Here is a 20,593-nt window from a genome sequence, read left to right as displayed (position 1 = left end):
CGATAAATGATAAAGTGATTTTTATCCAATTATTTCCCACGGATATAATCCTAACAGTGTGATGTGATTGCTCGGTCAAAGGGTGTGTCATTTTAAGCCTTTTGTTATGAATTGACAAGTTCACATCAAAAATCTCCTGGAAAGTTTTTTCCCTTTAAACTTCTGCCAGGAGAGTTTGAGAATGAAAACACAACCATTCTAAGGAACAATATACATGTGGTGTAGAATTATCTAACCCTGAACTAAATCTTTGGTCAAGCCATCACCTCTTGACTGCCTACAACAAACGGTGAGTAGCCTGAGACTACTCCAGTTCCAAACACCAGACCACAGGCAGCCAGTTTGTTCACTCCTGAGTTACATATGAATTTTGGGGGAGTAGAGGAGAAATTGGTAAGGAAGGTGAAGAGTTAGAATAGCCTGGATAGATGAGTTCAGGCTGTTCAGACAGTCTTTGTTTTCTATATTCTAAATTACCCCCTTTCAGTTCTTCACATGGCATTAATGGGAAGATGAAACTCCCAGTTCACCCCATTGACAAAGAGAAACACAGACAGAAGAGAGGGAATATTCTGGTTCATTTAGGGGCAACTATAAGCTGTCTTCTTTTTCTTCTGGCTATACTCACACTGTTGAAGGACAGCCTTTTCCTACTCAGCATTCTTTTCATAAATAACTCTGTTCTGTTGTCTCTTGTTAGGGTCAGGTTACTACAGGCTTTTGAATATCCTAGATGCACTGCAGGAAATTAAATATGGAATCATTGCTTCTTCTTCTTTGCATTTTGTCTCTGGAGTCTGGTACTTCCACAATTGGGTAAACATTTTAATTTAGAGGTGGAGCGGAATCTGAAATTGAAATAGAGAGAAGGTAGGTTCTTTCACCCAGGGAACGGAGAGGGCTTAATAATAATTTCGGAGATAGAGGGAGTAGTTTAATGAATTAGGCACTTTGAGATGTAATGTAGTTTTATCTTCAGGAATATACCAAGAGAAGAATGAAAACTTGGCATGAATAGGGAAGGCCATTTAAAAGAAATAATCAAGAGTTGGTTATATTTAATGTTTACTACCACAAAATTTTACCTCAATTATGTTAAACCAAGCAAGAATAGAGAAAGGTAGAAAATTAAATCATGTTGTAAATGAGCTGCCACATTAAAGTCACCTAAGTGTCACCCAGCCAGACACCACGGAGGAATGGAAAATACTTAGAGACCAAGAGACAGATAGTTCTGTGAGTAAGCAGCTGCACAGCTTCAGGAACATACACAATCTCTCTGCTTCAGTCTCCTCTCATCACATATGAAGGTATTAATACCAACTTAGCAGAGTAATTGTCAGGCTTAAATGAGAGAATACACAAACACCTAGCATAGTACATGGCACACAGAATTTGTTCCTCAAAGAGAGGTGTCCTTCCGCTTCTGGGAGCAGAAGAAGGATTGCAGATTTTTCAAGAGTCTTTCTATCTTGATGTGGAATCTCGATGTTCCAATGAGAACATGTGAAACAAGGAGAACAATTAGGCACTGAACAATACCATAGTGACTACAAGTATGACAGGAATTCAGACAAGGGAGGTCTGAGTGTGCTGGGCTACTCTGCCAGTGAAAGATTCATCTAAATGTTGGGTCATAGACACTGGGGTTCCAGGAAAAGCAACATTAGATAAGCATATTGTGGAAAGAGGATATTGAAAATGCGCAGGGTGGAGGTGGGATGCTGGAGCAAAGACACAAAAGATGGTAGGGATAATGAGTTAAGTAAAAGAGATTTAAAAAGCTTTTCAAATGATCCATAATTTATAGAAAATGCAATTTGGCTAGGCGCAGCGGCTCATGCTCCTGTAATCGCAGCATTTTGGGAGGCCAAGGCGAGAGGATCACAAGGTCAAGAGATCAAGACCATCCTAGTCAACACGGTGAAACCTCATCTCTACTAAAAATACAAAATTATCTGGGCCTGGTGGCGCACACCTATAGTCTCAGCTACTCAGAAGGCTGAGGCAGGAGAATTGCTTGAACCCGGGAGGCAGAGGTTGCAGCGAGCCAAGATCATGCCACTGCATTCCAGCCTGGCGACAGACAGAGCGAGACTCCGTCTAAAAAGGAAGGAAGGAAGGAAGGAAGGAAGGAAGGAAGGAAGGAAGGAAGGAAGGAAGGAAGGAAGGAAGGAAGGAAGGAAAGAGAGGGGCAATTCATGCTCATAATAGATACATTTAAAAAAATTGGAATGACCAAGAAGGTTTACAGTATGAGCATGTACTGAATAAATACTAATAGATGAAAATAATGGTTTATCACAATTCATTTGGGAAATAAGAAAAAGATCTGGGAATATAAACCAATTGGTCACACTTCCCAAAAAAGAAATGACCCCAGTATTAATTTGTATGATGATTAGTAGATAGGACATGAAGAAAGCTTTTTTCTGACTGATGATGATGATGTAATTACTTTGGTCCACTTGACATGACACCATGGCTTTCCCTTCAGTATCATTACAGTTTTAATCATGGCAGGACAGCACTGCTGGTCTTCACTTGGCATGTCTAAATCCTAGGGTTTTCATTTCCTGCACGTCTTTATGGTGAATTCCTTTAATTCACTCACATTAAAATAAAAAAGACCAAGGGAAAAAAGGAATCACTCGCTTTAAAGGTGGAAAAAATATGAGCCTCGCTTTGCCCTACCTAATATCCATCAGGGACTTCCTAACGTTCAGGTAAAGACAACTTCTTAAAGTTCTTTTTGGTTTGTTCCTTTTCATATTAACCAAGTAGTATGTGTTCATTGGCAAAATCTTGGGAAATGTAAGTCAACAAAATGAAAAATAAATAAATAAAATTCACCTGTAATTCCACCACCTGAACACTTTTTATATTTTTATATTTTCTTTAGGTCTTTTTTTCTATGCACATACAAACAAATTTTAATAGACATAGTGTTTTCAAATCTACATTTTCATTCAATATATTCTAAACATCTTTGTAGTTCACTGCAATTTTTTAATCTGTGATAATTTCTTAAACGTTTATAACATGTCCATCCTGTGATGCTCTCACTATATCTTCATTATATTCCAACCATTCAAGGCAATTTTATGCAGTTTTATACTTTGTAGCTAGATATTAAAAACTTAGAGGTTAAATGACTATGCATTTTTGAGGCATCTGCTATTCCCTCACCCAACCTTGGGTTATGATCTATTCCTTACGGTTGTGTTTCCCCCCATCTTTTCTTCTTCCCCCTCTCTGTGTCACTTCCCTCAAAGAGACACTGTAGGCTAATGGGAGAATAAGTGAAGTCCACAAGTAATTGTAATCACTACCACTGGCAAATAAAAAGACTTTGGATTCAGAAGAGGATTTCTTCAATCACCTTGCAAACTTGCCTACATATCTGAAGGCAAAGGAATCAAGAGATCTTTCTGTAGAAAGGAGGAAAAAAATAAGTAATGTCTTTTATCTCTCTCTTTTAACAATTAACAAAACAAAAATTAAGAATGGACAGGATGCCTGCTCATGTCATACAATCAGCTGGTAGCTGAACAAATATTAAACTCTGATTTCTGATTCCCAAATTTGTGCCTTTCCACTGAGTCACATTGATTTACTCTAAACAAATCAGAGCTGGGATAAGTGAATTTGGTACCAAAATAACAACTGTGGGAAAAGAACACTTGTCAAGTCAAGGGATTCTCTGTTTATGAGATATTCTTCTGACTCCACATACAACAGCGGTACATGCCCTGAGAGATGGGAGAGAAGGAAAAAGATAAGCTTTTATTTTTTTCATTTGATTTTTCCTTCTAAGGAGAGCTATATTCATCCTTTGATTAAAATATCACACATATGGGTAAGCTGGCTTCCAACATGGCCTCTAAAAAGGGAAAGCTAGACAGTGGCTTCCTGAATGTGCAAGTGCAAATATTTTGCAGAGCAGAGAATGCTCTTACCTTGGGGGTCCACTTAACACAGATTCATAATGCTGAGTGGAAAGTGGCCGTAATATGAACTGATAAAAGCCATTAAATAAACCAGAAACCTCTCAACGAGATCTGCCAATCCATCCTTCACCTTGTGCTTGCACATTGGCCTTAAGGATGCAGTATCTGGGCTGCAGCAGAGAAAAAAGTAGTCACTTCCTTTATGCATTGGACTGGATAGTTAGCCTGGCAGCATACCACATTCTATGCACCATTTGATGTATAGCTTGAATTTAATGATCTGTTTGTTAAACTGAATGGCAGCATTGCGTGTGCACACGTGCGCGCGCACACACACACACACACATACACACAGAGTGAAAGAGAAAAATGACAAAAGGCTGATATTGCCTTATTATCTTGGGAAGCTTTACTATGACAAAGGACTGACAGAAAATGTAATGGACAGTCACCGAGTCATAAACACAGTGGTTTATAGCTGGAAGAGTCCTTGTAGGTAATCCATCTCAAGACTTCCTTTTTATTTAAAGAAAAATAAAGAATTTAAGGGATTTGCAATAGTTGTATAGGTTTCTGGCTCAGTGGCATTTGACCACACACCTAGAGAAAGTTTACAGATTATTTAATACCAGGGTTGGAGTACTGATAATCATAGCTCAAAGAAGAAAAATCCAAAGTGAAAGCAAGCAAATCAGAATCAATACTCTCATTAAGTACTCAGTGACCTTTTTCCCTCCAGGTTTATATTTTTCTCACTTTCTGGGTTGATTTTTATGTATTAAATACAGAAAAAAAATAATGAAAGAGTCCCTTGACTGTAACTGAAATCAATGTATCTAATGTGTTTTCCAATATTTATCATGCATATGCCCTCATTAGATTCACATGCAAGAAATGCTTCAAATTGGAAAAAAAATCTTTAAAAAGTAGTTCATAATTTCCCTTGTAGGATTTAACAGCAATTTCTTACTTCAGTCTTATATTCTGTTTTCTAATAGTTCCTAAGTGATGAAGTTTCAAGCATGCTGAAATTGATCACAGCAAACCATTCACTCTGCAAAATGATCTGTTTGTGTTGTTTTGTTCGCTTTATTTTAAAAATCCATTTTCTCGCATTATTCCCTGAATCATGGCCATTCATGGCTTGATTCCATGTAACTAACATTCTTCCTTAACTTCAAGGCAAGACAGGTTGCAAAACCCCTACACACACATAAACACCCACACACACACACTTTCAGGTTTGTAAACTCAATTTTCATGAATTTACTGTTTTTCTTCATTCATGTGCCTTGATTGATGTTCTTAAGTTTTCTTGTATAGATTTTTACATATTTTATACTCAATTTGTATATGTTCTTATGTTCTGACAAAGGCCTCTGGGTCTCTCAGCAAAATTTTAGTGCCTAAAGGCTTATAGCTTACTGTGCTTTTAGGATTCAGTTTTATTCATCTTTATAGGTTCCCTACTCACTACTTACTCCCACACACATACACCTAACTTAGAAGAAGCCATCGTAGGTGTTAGAATTATTTTTAAACTTAATTATTCATTGTATTACAATCAAGGCCACAAATTTAACAAATACCTTTTGCATTCAACTTAAAATATATTTTTCAGTTCTGTTTCCATTCAAAATGTTCAAATATGTCTCTGGTTCCTAATTGAACAGGTTTATTAGGTGACATCATTTTAAAAAACAGATACTCTTTGGTAGTAATTTACATAAAAATAAGACACATGAGTTATTTAACACTAATCACTGAGACGGGTTTGGTCAGACAGTATTAAAATATACTATCGAATGGCCAACATTACAGTGTGTAACAAACAGCATCAGGAAGTAGGCACTGTAAAATAATTCACATTCAGCTTTTACTTCCCCAATAAAGAACAAATACGATTTCACTTAAATAAGACTGTATCTTTATGGCAAACGTTAAAGTATTAAAATTTTGTTTGAGGCCCTGTCCTTTTGTGGCTGAATGGGAGACACATACTATCACAATGTTTGTAATGTTTTATTGTTAACTTTTTTGTTTATATACTGGTCTTCCTACATAAGGCTTTTGAAAATGGGATTCTGATCTTTATCCCATACACCTAGTATGAAAACAAGCATGAAGAAGCCATTTGGCTAACCATTTATTAGCTGGTTGAATTTGGGCATATTCCTTAATATTTCTCTTAGTTCCTCAAATACAGAGGTTCAAAGGGGAGTACAATAGTTCCCGCCTCAAAGATATTATGGTTGTCAAATGATCAGAACTCCGCCCGGCACACAGCAGGTGTTCATTCAATACTCCTCCTTTGGACAACTCAGGGAAGTGCCACTCACACAGTCCTCCCTAGAGTTGTGCCCCTCTGGAACCCACCCTCAAAGTGTGAGATGTCACCATCATCCTTATCGTCATCATGATTATTAGGCCCAAGAAGAGAAAGATTTTGTTTCACCTAAACTACAGAGAGGGCAGCAAAAGTGTAAGCAGGTCCTTCACGACAAGGATGGCTGTGCCTACCTCCTAAAGGGTAAAAGCTCAGAATTCTGCAGATTGTGTATGGATTTTTGTTCTGTCATGTAATAATCCTTGTTGGAGCTTTTCAATAAAAATGGATTATGACTGAGCCACATAGTATTAAACTTGGATTTTTGTCTTATTACCATGTATTCAAATAATTACTATGAACTAAACCCACTATAGACTAATGAAAATAGGATGCTGAATATCCCAGAGAGAATGGAAATTTTTAGTTTTTAAAGAAATTAGGTACAAGAATGTCAATTGCATTAATTATATTATTGGGTTTCAAACTATTTTGAGACAAGATCTTTTCTTTTTTTCCAAAATATTAGGAAACCAATGAGTATTTTATGTAGAGCACCTGGATCCTATCCTCCTTGCCTTTTCCTTCTGTCTGGGGCTCACCAGAAATATTGTGTTTGTCTCTGTAAACCAGGTGGAACCGCTGACCCAGGTGGAACAAAACTGGATAGTCAAATATTTGGGTTTGTAGATGATTTAAACATTTTGATATCAACATCTTTCCTTAAAAATATTTATCACATTTTGTTAATTAAAGAAGTAAAATGCATTTTAGTAAATCTGGAAATCAGAGAACTCAAAGAAAAAAATTCTCATAAACTTACCACCTAGAACAAATTCCTTTTAATATTTTCATTTGCACTATTTTGGCCCCTTAAAACATATGTATATATGTTTGTGTAATTTTCTTTTCACAGAATTGGGATTAAATTCTATCTTTTGATTTTTTACTTATTTAAAACTTAGACAAATCTTACATATTTTTTCTATACCTCTAAACATTTTTCTATAACATACTGTTTAAAGGGCTTCATTGTATTCCACAGCTGGGATAGGTCACAATTAACTTATCACATATATGTGATCCATATATCTGTATATTTGACTATCCACAGTGACTCCACAGGACTTCTGAAAAATAAAAGTTTTGCTCCACCCGGGTCAGAGTTTCTAAATGGGTTTACGCAGACAAGCACAATTTCTGGTGAGCCATAGCAAAAAGGAAAAGAAAGGACAATAGGATCCAGGCTGTCTACACAAAATACCCACTGGGTGTAGAGACAAGACAACCAAATCAAAATTTCAGTGTTTCATCCAAACCTATTCTTGCCATAATTCCTCCTGTTTACTGTAAACAAAAAATTTAAACAAAAAAGCCTTGAGTTGCATGAATGTGCACCATGTAAATGATAAGACCACAGAAACTATATTGTGCATGCATTAAATTTTGAAATATGTACTGCTCAGTCTATTTTGCAGTTGGGGATTTATCCAGAGGTGAAATTCCCATGAAACTGCTCTCTGGATCTAGAGGAAAAGAAAATGTTTATAGTTTAAAGAACTGTCAAATATACAGAACAAAATTTTTGTCTTTCTTATTTATTGCTTGAAAAAAGTAGGAAGGAAAATCAGATAATTTTTAAAAAATACATATTTAATGCCTATTTAAATTTTTGTTTTAAAAAGTGAATCCTGGATTATACTGTAGAAATACACAGAACTCACACAAAGTCTCTTAAGAGTTATTTAAACACAAAATCTCTGAATGGTTTCTATTAGGATTGGGATTCATTCTCCCCTTATTTTCTTTTTTTCACTGAGGAAAGTGTGTTTACGTAGGCTTTGTTCTTGAATGTAGATTTAAGCAGAGCATTGCTGTTCTTTTTAGCAAAAATTGCATCTTGATGAATATTTAAGAATAACAATAACATTCAAATATATTTGCCTTTTTCTTCATTTACTTTAATTTTCAGAATCACAATCAAGGTTTCATTAGAAGGGGAAAATAGTTTAACTTATTTGTTAAGAGCAACTTTGCAGTCAGACAGAATTAAGGTCAGAATCTGGTTCCATCAGTCATTAGTTGGATGATCTAGAGTAAGTATTAATTTGCTTGACCTCAATATGCCTTAGTTTAGTTATGAATAAAATAAGAATAGAATCACTTTGTTCAAAGTGTGATGGTATAAGGTAGACAACAAATTTAGTGCAATGCTGGTATCTAGTAAGAGTAGTAAAGCAAAATAAAAACCAACACAAAACAAAAACTAGCATTAATGTCAAATATGTTTTGAAGGAAACCCTTAGGTATGTTTTAACCTGGATTTAGTCCAAAAAGTAAACTGACACATCTCCATAGTTCCTATTTACTAATGTAAACATTATTATATTTGATTCATCAAATGAAAGATATATGCTGAGAAGAAAGGAAGGATTAAATACTGATTCAAAGCATTCTCATCACCTTATGCATTCGTAGTTTAGGCCCATTAGTTACAGTTCACACACATAAAGACTTGGACAGGGAACTGTAGTGCTACTTATGTTTCTTCTGTAATTGTTACATGCATTAACATTCCATTTATATTTGGCCCTTTATCCTTTTAAAAACATAAGTTCCTTTTGGACAGGGACCAGGGCTAACAATTGGAAGCCTGTAAATATTTTCTATCTTGAGGGTCTTCAATGAAGCTTTTGTGGTACTGCTGATGATGATAATAATAAACCTGCAGGAGGTATCTGTTCATATTCCTCCCCCTACCACCAAAATGAAAAAACTCTTCATTTATTTTGCTGTTTCCACATATGGGAACCATAGATTTGCTGGGACAGATACATATGAATGGAAAGATCTGATGAGGATAATCAAATGATCTAAGATATACATATTAATATATAATATTTACCCCACCTTTATTCTTGTGAGAATCTAAAGTATTAAAAGTTTTTTTATAACTTGTAAAATAAAGTATTAAACATGTAAATTGTGGAAAAAAAGGCCTTAGTCTACTAATTATGAAAGACATAAATAATTGCTGGGACATAAGGGGAAACATTTAAAGCTGTAAATTATACTGTTGAAATGTCATTGGGATTGCCCACAAACCAGACCTAAAGCATTAAACTTCAGAGAGATAATTAATTTTTAGCAAATGTTTGTCTGCAGGATTATTTCCTCTGTTCAGGATTTTCAGCTTCTATATGAATGAAACCTGAATGTCTACCTGAAGAACAATAAATATCAATTGTGAGGGGGTGGTGGGGGGCAGGGTAGGGATTTGAAGTAGCACAATATCCATCCAGAAAACCCACAGTTCAACTCCGGATGCCTTGAAGAAAGGTGGCCTGGTGTTGCCAGATTTTCTTTTTTTTCTAAGAGGAGGAGATATTCTAATATCTGCTGAAATGTCAAAATTATAAAATTTGGACAAAAGTGTGTTTTAAAAAATACTGTGTTAGGAGCATATATTGCTTTGTACTAACATTTTACTCATGTTTACAAACACTTTTCTTGAGCTGGGTCCAGTCCACAAGGCTCCAGTTTGTAACCACTGTGCTGCATAATCAGACAGACTTTATTTTCATCTCAGTTCAAAAATCGCTAATTGAATGGCTTTGGGTATGAAATTTAACCTATCAAATCTTCATCTTTATTGGCAAAATGGGAAGAAAAATGCCTACTTCACCAGCCTGCTGTGAGAACTGCAAAAACAGGCATGGATGAAAATATTCAGCATACTAGATGCATAACAGATGCTCAAAGAGTTTAGAACTTCTTCTCATTTTCTGGATAACTTAAAAAAGGAAGTTGCTTTTTTTTTTGTTCCTTTCATACTTGTTATATTCAGAGCATATCAGATATCCTTGTTATTAGGAAGGTCAGTGCTAACCCTTGACTACTGGAATAAATAGTTTTACTTGAATTATAAAGAAAATTCTAAACTGTGGGTCTCGCTACATCTTCTAAAGAGTAAAGATGAGTCAGCATCAACTCTGAAAAAATTTTCAAATTTACCCAGGGAGAAGTGCATATTTGGCAAAAGTCTGTCTTGAACGAAACGTTTTTCCACTGCTTCATCAGCTACTCTCTGTCATAAGGATCCTTTCGTTAGTCAAACAACACTTAAGCACCCCAAGAATATGGTTAGTGATGGCACCACGTGAACTGAGAAATGATCGATTCTGCTTAGATTACAGTTGACTACACAGCCAAAGATCAATGTTTCAAAGCAAGAGGATTATACAAAATAAATGTAGATAGTTCATGTTTTCAAACTATACATATACTAGTGAAAGTTCAGTTAGCAAATGATCAGTGACCGGCTAGAAATATTAATCTTATCTCTTTACTATGTTTCAGGGGCCTTGACTAAACCATGTAGGCTTGATTTCAAAAATTGTACGTAGGATGAAAGGAGAAAAATATAAAATCACATACCATAGTTAAAAGAGATTAAACAGTATATATGTAGTCATACTGTCCACATAAGTGTTCATATGAATCAGGCATGTTTAAGTGTGCATTTGGATATTAAACTCTTTTAAACCTGTACAGTGCAAAAACCCAAAGGTCACACTCAGATGCAATGATCGATTTCCCTTGTCGTAGGCTAATACTTTCCTTTCTCTTGTTTCAGAGTGTGGAATTGCACCCTGTAGGTCAAAAATGTGGACAATCTGGCTAAGAAGAGAGCAAGACAGGTAAAGTATTCCTTCTATGTAAAATTGATTGGGGGAAGGTATTCCTTGTTACTTCATTTTTTAAAAAGCTGAGACTTATTTTTCATTATTGCTAAATGGTTTAAGCATCTGGCTCAAAATACTCTGTATTCTAAATTTTATAGATGATTTTATTTAATGAAGTGCTTTAAAAGGAAGTCAAAATTCTAACGTTTCCATAATATAGCTAAAAATAATATATTCTCCAAAATACAAAACCCGTTTCATAGTTAATTAACTACAACTTAATTTACTCCTTAAAAGACAACAGGAAACAGAGACTGAGCCAGTGGTCAAAATAATTCCTTCCTTTGGGTTTAGGAAACTAGAACTGAGCAGCGGTGGAGAAACCCCTGTAATTCCAGAGTACCCATTTTCATAATCTGAATTACCTAGCAAATCCATAAGAAAGCAAGTTGAGGGCCTATAATATCTTCAAAACATCTAAGTCCTTCTCTCTTTGTTGCCAATGTCAGTTAGCAGAATTAGCAGCTTGTGACTTCTCACGTGAATTCTCAGCATGGATTGTTTAATATAAATTCTCCAAATTGGTTACCATCATATAAAAATTTGTTGACTGTTTTGCTCTTCATTTAATGGCTTACTGGTAGAATGAAGACAATAGCCTAGATTTTACAGAATGGTACTTACTTAAAATATTGCCGAGTTGTTTTCATGAGTATTCCTGCATTTAAAAGACCTAATAATTTCATTTTGGAAAATAGGTTCAAATTAGGTAAGCTTGACCTACGAGTCGGTTAAGGGCCTTAAATATACATCAGTGATGACTACAGAGTAAGGGCTCAGTTTATTTTTGGAATGTACCTCTCTCCATGAAGTGCTGCATAAGAAAGAGCCAGGTAAGAAATGCGAGTAAAAAACAATTGCCTGGTTTTTACTGTGGTTATAAGCATTTTGCAGGGGAACATTTCCAGTTTGGAAAAGAAGGCATGATGAAAATATCACCCTCTTCTCCTAAGCACATGCTCAGAGGCTTTTTTAGAGTCATAATTATCTCAGCAAAATTCTCTTATTGAAAATAATATCGAGTGGTTTTCTGGCCACAGAGTGTCAGCTAAAATTTGTCAGATTTGGTTTTCCATGCATATTCTAACTGAAATTGGACTCCAGAAATTCAAGAATTGCAGTAAGTGCTATGATCTTGATTTAGATGCCAAACGAAGAAAGGCAACAAAGGCTTTTTCCTCATACTTAAGTTACAGCATATCAGCAGGTTAGACACCCATAGAAATGCCTGTCCTCAGTGGTTCAAATGCATGTCCGTGTGTCTGCCAAGCTAACTCTCTTGTTCAAGTCACTCTTTTTATATTTGATTTCAAAACTCTCATGAAAGCAGGATGCTGCCTTAATTTACCTTTGGAGTGAGATGCATTTTTGATTCAACTTAATTTTTGGATGGAGATATGATGGAATGATTTGTTTATCATTAGTGAATTTGGTAGAGCAGATTTCTAAAATAGCACAATAGCTGAGAGTATGTATCACATAATTTGCTGCTTATAATAATTAAATTACTAACTTATTTTAATAAATTACAGTAAATTAAAAGGTATTTGTTAATGATGTTACTATTTCTGACTTGCAATTCAATTTTTAAAAGAAAATAAAAAGATCCACGGAAGTGTTCAAAATCTTTCTTACTTATGTCATAGTGTGTAGTGAGCAGTCTTTAATGATGGATTGTTAAGTGTTGTGATATATTACCTTTAAGAATCTGATTTTGCCTTATCAAAATCATAACAACATCCTGAGGATATGAATAAAATTCATTTTGCTTTTACAGTCAAATTAAAAGAATGAGAATCACAGTCGAAAGAGCAAGAGCAACTAGTTGAAGTCTCTTCTACAATCTTAGGCCAGGAGCCATTTAGGGGACCCTCATTCCTTCATTCATTCAGCCACTCAGTCAAACAGTCTTTATTGAGCATGCATGTTGTACCAAGGCATTCATTACAGTTGGTGAACAACACAGTTTCATTTTCTGCCCTCATGGAGCTTACATTCTAGTGAAGAGTAGGGAAAGCAAATAAATAGCTCTGTAATTACAACTTTAGATATGTATTATGAAGGAAACACACAGGTTGCAGAGAGTAAAAGGGGAGATATACCAAAGGAATTTTCTCCAAGGTATTATGTTTAAAGCTCAGACTTAAAGTTTAAAAAGAGTCAACCATTCATATTTTAAAAAGGGGAAAGAGTCAGATGACTGGGGTTTTATTTGAAAACTATGATATACATGAATTCATTATGAAATAATGAATATAGTGAAAAAAATAGCAAGACTACATGTTGGTGATATGGGTTGGCTGTGTCCCCACCCAAATCTCATCCTGAATTGTAGTTCCCATAATCCCCACATGTTGTGGGAGGGACCCAGAAGTAGATAATTGGGCCTTGGGAGTGGCTTTCCCCATTCTATTCTCATGATAGTGAGTAAGTTCTCACGAGAGCTGATGGTTCTATAAGGGGCTTTCCCCTTCACTCAGCTCTCATTCTTCTCCCTCCTGCCACCATGTGAAGAAGGACATGTTTGCTTTCTCTTCTGCCATGATGTAAGATTCCTGAGGCCTCCCCAGTCCTGCAGAACTGTGAGTCAATTAAATCTCTTTCCTTTATACATTACCCAGTCTTGAGTATGTGCTTATAGTAGTGTGAGAATGGAATAATACACTTGGTTTACTCCAAGAAGTCATTAAAATATCTTCCCATAACCGATTTGAGTTGCTTAACCAAGGTTAAAACTACAGGGCAGGCGGGGCATGGTGGCTCACGCCTGTAATCCCAGCACTTTGGGAGGCCCAGGCAGGCAGATCACTTGAGGTCAGGAGTTTAAGATCAGCCTGGACAACATGATAAAACCTCATCTCTACTAAAAATACAAAAATTTGCCAGGCATGGTGGTGTGCACCTGTAGTTCCAGTGCTCAGGAGGCTAAGGCACAAGAAATCACTTGAATCCGGGAGGTGGAGGTTGCAGTGAACCAAGACCATGCCACTGCATTCCAGCCTGGGCAACAGAGTGAGACCCTATCTCAAAAATCATCATCATAATAATACCTTAAAAACTAAAAAATAAAACTACAGGACATACCACTACAACACTGGGGAAAACTAACATGAATCTGAAACAGATGTGTTTTTGTTTTTGTTTTTTAATTGTTGCTGATGTATGCACCTGGTGAAACTCCTCGTGCCTCAGGGATTTCACTGCCTTAGATTCAGACTTCATTTATTATCAGCAGACAAAGAATGACCAAGGTTAATTTAATACCAATTGTAAGATGCAGTGGCAGGTCAGGGTAACAGAGTTCATATTTCCTGAATATAATGCCTGACTCATGACTGCTTTAAATCAAGCAGAATCTATCTGTATCATAAGAATTATTTAAAAGTAAAGTGTGAAGACTCCCAAGTGGGGGAAAAAACAGCTTGAATCATCAAGAAAAATGCATGTGGAAATTTAAAATTCAGTAGAGACACATTAGTTGACAACGATAGATGGCCACTATACATAAAGCAAAAGCAATATAAAACAATGCATAGAGTATGATCCATTTATGAAACTGTGTGTCTGCATGTGTTTCTATGTGCACATACAAAAAGATCTAAAAGGAAATACTCCAAAATGCTAACAGTAATGATTTATTGATGGTAGGCTTATGAGTGGTTCTCATCTTTCCTTTACACATTTCTGTATTATCATTTTTCCATAATGAGGATGTATTATTTTGAAATATAAAAAAACTTGAAGCAACAAAATTTACTTGTAGTAATGAATAATAATTTAAAGAATAATTTTTTTAGTGTGACGGGACTCATTTTTACTGAACGTTAATTAATTATAAAGGACGCTTTTTCCAAATGTAGAATATGGTTCAATGCCATGATTTGCTATTTGGCCAGAGCTGAATTACCAAATACTTATACCAGTATGTGCCTAGGGCATTAATAAAGAAAAAGATACACCAGAAAATTAGAATATATGAAAAACAAATGAATATTTTTGATTATTTCAGAAAAACGTAGGAGCATTTGTTCAGAGAAAATATCAGAAAGTCGTTGAACTGATGTACACTTATTTTATAACAACATCATTTTTATTTTTAAGAATGTGTAGGTGGAGAGATAATTAGGACATATAGGTAGGAGGTGGCATAACTTTTTTCGAGATTCAGGACCTACAGAAAGTTTAATCTGATCCTAAACACAGAAAACAATGGTCACCTCCCAAACTCTATGTCATTAAAAATAAAAACGATATTTATCTATAAAATAAATGCATAGCAGTCCAACAAAGTTCTGATTTTCACCCAAACAAATGCTTCTAGGTTTTTCTGATATATCAAGAAGCTTAGATTTTCTCTAAAATACTTTTTTTTGTGTGTGTGAGCCATTTTGTTTTGTTTTCGTTTTTTGTTTGTTTGCCTGATACCCTAGGCACATAGTGTATTCGGCAAATCGATATGGCCAAAGAACAAATTTTGGTACCTGAAATATTCAAATAAAATGAGCCACACAACACAGATTAGTAAATTGAATTAAAATTGTCTTACCAATTAAGATTCAAATTGGTAAGATAATTCGCTACCTTTTTTTTTTTTTTTTGAGAGGGAGTCTTGCTCTGTCGCCCCGGCTGGAGTGCAGTGGCCGGATCTCAGCTCACTGCAAGCTCTGCCTCCCGGGTTTACGCCATTCTCCTGCCTCAGCCTCCTGAGTAGCTGGGACTACAGGCGCCCACCACCTCAACCGGCTAGTTTTTTGTATTTTTAGTAGAGACAGGGTTTCGCCGTGTTAGCCAGGATGGTCTCGATCTCCTGACCTCGTGATCCGCCCGTCTCGGCCTCCCAAAGTGCTGGGATTACAGGCTCTAGCCACCGCGCCCGGCCAATTCGCTACCTTTCTAGTATGATAGTTTGTACTCATGAGACTAGGGATCCCGCCTGTTACACCATTTAGCAAACACAAATTTGGACAAGTCTACCCTCCCTGAATCTGTTTCCACTTACTTTAAAGAATTGTTATGACACTAGCTTTGCTGATATGATAGAATTGAAATGATAGAATATAAATTGAAATTGATAGACTATAAAATGAAAAAGAATGGAAAAATGACAGAATTATAAAAACTTGTATTGATATACGGTGAAGTGATGGTACTAATTACAACTATATTGTTTTCAACACTAACTGTTTCATGGGTGTATATCTTATATTCTCCAAGGAAATTCTTTCTTGCAAGCATATGCAAATTCTGCTAGTCATATGAAAGCTCTACAAATAGTTGTTAGTCAACTGATTACTTTACCCCGTTTGAAAGCACATTTTCCCTTGATAGAATAATAGTGGAATGTGTAAACAGAGGGAACTGTAACACACTTCAGAGTAACAACCAAGTATAAACCTAACGCATTTCTTTCAGTAAAAGACCATCATTGCGTTATTTATATTAAAACTTCCACAATAAGCTCCAACCATGAGAACCAAAGTATTGACTTTTCATGAACCAAAAAGAAATGTAGAAAACTGTTTCACTCTCCAAATATTGTCTAAATCATCCTGAAGCGGACTTGCAGCAGGTACATAAAATCAAAACATGTTCTGATGTCACTCAAAATGAGAAACACCCTATTACAAAGTGAGAAATTAATTAGTGTGTGTCTTAATTAAAACAAGTTTTACTAAAGGCTTACATACCAATCAAAATATTTAACCTTAATATTCTAACATGAATGACATTTTTAAGATAGTGTTTGAGTGGAAGATTAGTTTGTTAAACAGCACATTTAAGCATTAATTTGCATATATCTTTCATATAATTTGTTTTTTTTAAAAAACTGATGATTCTTGAATTATTTTGTATAAAGACCCCATTAAATAACACATTACATTGTTCAAGGTTAACTATACAATATGAGGTAATTTTAATATAGGTATTTGACATCACGCTCCATAAAGTTGCTGAGAAAGAAGGGCTCTTATGAAAAGATAAATGTTTAGTTTCCTGAATTTTGGCAGGATTACGTGTAAATTTCTCTAGGAAGATGATCAGTTGATTTCTTGACAAATACCTAGATACTGTAATTTAGAAGCCAACCACAAAATGGAGTCTTACTGTTATAATCTAGAAGTGCCTGATCTTAAACAACTAATGTACTCTCTTAAATAAATGACTCACTCTAGAAAAAGCAAGAGAAGTTCTTGAGAAGGAAATCTAGTCCATCCTAGATAAACACATATCTAGGTCATACTTTTGGAGGTTTTGATGAGAGAAGAGTACATTGCTTTATTTGATTAGCCAGTTGACTACTCACACTTACTTTGAGGAACTTCTACATTTTTATATTTCTAATCTTCATAATTCCTCATAAAGTTGAAGCCCATTGACCACATTTGAGGTTTTAAAAAATAGCAATAAGCAATGTCTTATGCTTATGCCCCATGCTCAGCTTATCTGAAACAAATGATTGTCATATTTCATTGTTCTCTTCTCCAAAGGAAATAATCCTAGCTGATTTATTTATTTATTTATTATTATACTTTATGTTCTAGGGTACATGTGCACAAAGTGCAGATTTGTTACATATGAATCCTAGCTTTTAAAAATCTTTCCGCAGAGAGTTCAACTTCTAGTGCTTGAAACACACTTCACTTTTCGGGGGCCCCTTAACAAAGGCCATATAATTGTCTTAAAGAGTGGGGTCAAAAGCTAGACCTGTATTTCTATCAGGGTAATAGCTGACACATAGCTGAAACAGGCTATCCACAAGGAGTTTTAAGCACATGACCTAAGGGATTTGCCCCTGTTCAAACTGTACCAACTTTGCCTATAAAACCACCTCCAAATGAAACCTCAACAAGAAACAAACAAAAACAAACCCCCAGGATATCTGCTTTTATTGCAATGAAATGGGGTCAACTAGAACAAATCTTAATTTTTTAAGTGTACTATAGACATATCTAACATTTTGATTTTTGGAAGTCAAGTGTTATCGCTAAAAGATTCAGGATACAATGTGTTATACAATTTGTTATAACATGCAAGCCCAGTACCTCTTTTCTTGCCCTATTTCATATAGTTGTTACAATTAGGCACAAAGTAGCATGAGTTTACAAAGCTGTGGATCTATAATATATGACATGCTATGAGGACATGCACAATTAAGTCCCCAAGGGCCCTTCTCATGTATAAGCCAAATAGAACAATTATTCTCAGACAAATTAAACTATAAACCCGATTCAAATACATGTGAAAATTATAAATGTGGGGGGAGTATGTAGAATCAGATGCCAGACTAAAGCCCCAAATAATTGTCATTTTATATTGTAAAAAATGTCTGTACTGACAATGATATTGTTAGAGAAGAGACTAATGGATAAAACTATAATGGCCCATGTGGTAAATGTAATACTACTAATACACTTTACCTACATATTTTTTTCTGGCTTTAATTCAATGAAATCCATTATCCTGGGTGGGAATGGAACCTCCTCATCTCAGGGATCTTTAGTCTCCTGAGCTGCCTTAAAGCTTTGACATAATAAAAGGTCAAGCAGATGCCAGTAAGCATTTGTAAATTACAATAGCTCCCCACCACCCAATTCAGCTACAAGCCACACATTCTCCCGTTCAGCTTTGCTCACTACCTGGTTTCATTTCATTGTATAAGCAGACTAATTTGGAAACGGCTGGGCTAGGGTGCTTGGGAATACCTAGATTTTCAAAACAATCCTACTTTCCTACTTTCTTACTTACAGAAGGAGACCCTTAATACAACATTTGAGAGAACTGTAAAATGGTTCCTGGATACTGAAGGAATGAACAGCAGATAGCAGCACTATTAAATAAAATGAATGCATTTCACCTGCCAGCTCAGCTGTGCTTCCTGGGACACAAGGCACAAACATGAAAAGGTTGGGGTGGCATTTCAAGAAAACTGATTTGCTTCAGCATTGATTTGGTAAGATGCTAGACACAAAATAATACCACAAGCCACCTCCCTTTCCCATCATTGTAAATTCGGAGTCCTCAATATCATCCCCCACAAACCCAATTAAAAATAAAGAGGCAGGCTACAAATTTGCATCTAGTTCTATGACACAGATCAAATCATAGGCATCTGTTCCAATTGGCACAATGAAACTAAGAGACAATAACCAGAGTAAATTTCACATTAATCCAAATAAAGCCAATGAATAATAATATAAACCAGACGCATAGTTTCAAAAACATGCAAGTACTTCCAGGCATGCAAGGACATATCTAAACCATAAAAATGACTGCAAAGCACACCCTACATATAAATATGCTTCATAAATGCAATATAAATGCTAAGTAACATGTGTATATATGATATATATATCCATAAGATATACATGTGTAAGTTCACAATCAAATCTACGTATAAAATAAAACTGGGTCTTGCAAATGATTTCTCAACAAGAGTACAAAATAAAATGTCAAATTCTGGGGCCACTTTTTCTAAGCAATCAATAAAATAAGCAAAACCACCTTATAATGAGTCTGAGAAGCTTGTGAGACACCAAATGTATTTCTGAAGAAGGCCCAACCCTGTATGTGAGAGCTGCAAATGAAATGATTCCTTTCAATAACACCCTCTTCTTGTTGTTAGCTCTTTTTCCAACCCCTGATGCTGTTGCTAAGCTTAGGAAAAAAAGGCACCAAGTGGCTCAGTCTGCATTCTGAGCCAGTTAGAGATAAAATCAGAACACCTTTTTTTTTTTTTTTTTTAAACACAAGCGGTTGCCTTCTCACTTCTCTCTTCCTGGCAACGTTCCTCTCCCTCCATCCTCATCTCTGTCTCCACATCTCCCCCTTCTAGTCTGAGGCACGGGAGTCATTGTTCAAGTTCAGGCCAGAAATGTATACACAGGTCAAATAATAACACGCTAAACCAAGAAGGGAGCCCTACTATTTCCTACTCACCATGCTGAGACCCGGAGAAGCTGTTTAAAGGAGGGAGAGATGCAAACTGAATCCATTTTCCTTGTGACCGAGTCGGATGCAGCCTCTGAACCCAACATCAGCAGCGGCTGCCGGTTTTTGTTTTTTTTTTTTCTGTCTGTCTCTGGTTGGCGATAGTGCGAACAGGAACCACCCTTCCAGCCCCGCTAAAGTATCAGCAATAGAGGCGGCGGCGGCGGCGGCAGCAGCAGCAGCATCACCAGTTGGGCCTCCTCCCTCTCGGAGGATGGGGTGAGCTCGGAAGCAGCCAGGAACTTGCAGCAGACACCTCCTCTGGCTCCTCCTCTCTCTCTCCCCCTCCCCCAGTGCCCCACCCCTGCTGCGGTAGAGGCTGCTGGCCCGGCAGCTGCTGGTTGCCATGGCAATGACCAATGATAAGCGACCAAGCTAAGGGGGAGGGGAGATGGGCGAAGCAAGCTGCAGGGTCTGGAGGGGAGAGAGAATATGTGCTGCTGACCTCTGGGATGCTCTTGATCTCTCCTACCCTGGACTCCAGGTCTTTTAAAAAATGGGGCAAGGGTGGCTAGGCAGGGGGAGAGAAAAATTAAAATTTAATTGAAATCTAGATCGAAACATACGTAACAGCTTAGCTATTT

The 20,593-nt window shown here is 36.3% G+C and overlaps 1 protein-coding gene across 6 annotated transcripts in view; it reads right to left on the bottom strand.

Moving 5' to 3' along the window:
* JAKMIP2 (janus kinase and microtubule interacting protein 2) overlaps positions 1 to 20,356 on the bottom strand; it is a 188,108-nt gene extending 167,752 nt beyond the window's left edge. For 3 of the 6 annotated variants that reach the window (XM_023226956.1, XM_023226955.1, XM_023226957.1), the window contains exon 1: positions 19,959 to 20,223. Coding sequence is in view for 1 of the 6 variants with exons in the window: in XM_023226959.2 (XP_023082727.1) it covers positions 19,959 to 19,961 (3 nt within the window). In the remaining 5 variants the exon portion in view is untranslated. Of the gene's footprint in view, positions 1 to 19,958 lie in introns of all 6 variants that reach the window. The other 3 variants (XM_023226954.1, XM_023226958.1, XM_023226959.2) reach the window with 2 other exon arrangements.
* Between the last annotated feature and the right edge of the window lie 237 nt (positions 20,357 to 20,593).

Source organism: Piliocolobus tephrosceles, chromosome 4, assembly GCF_002776525.5.
Source record: "Piliocolobus tephrosceles isolate RC106 chromosome 4, ASM277652v3, whole genome shotgun sequence".
NCBI lineage: Eukaryota > Metazoa > Chordata > Mammalia > Primates > Cercopithecidae > Piliocolobus > Piliocolobus tephrosceles.
This window is presented reverse-complemented; position numbering and strand designations above follow the sequence as displayed.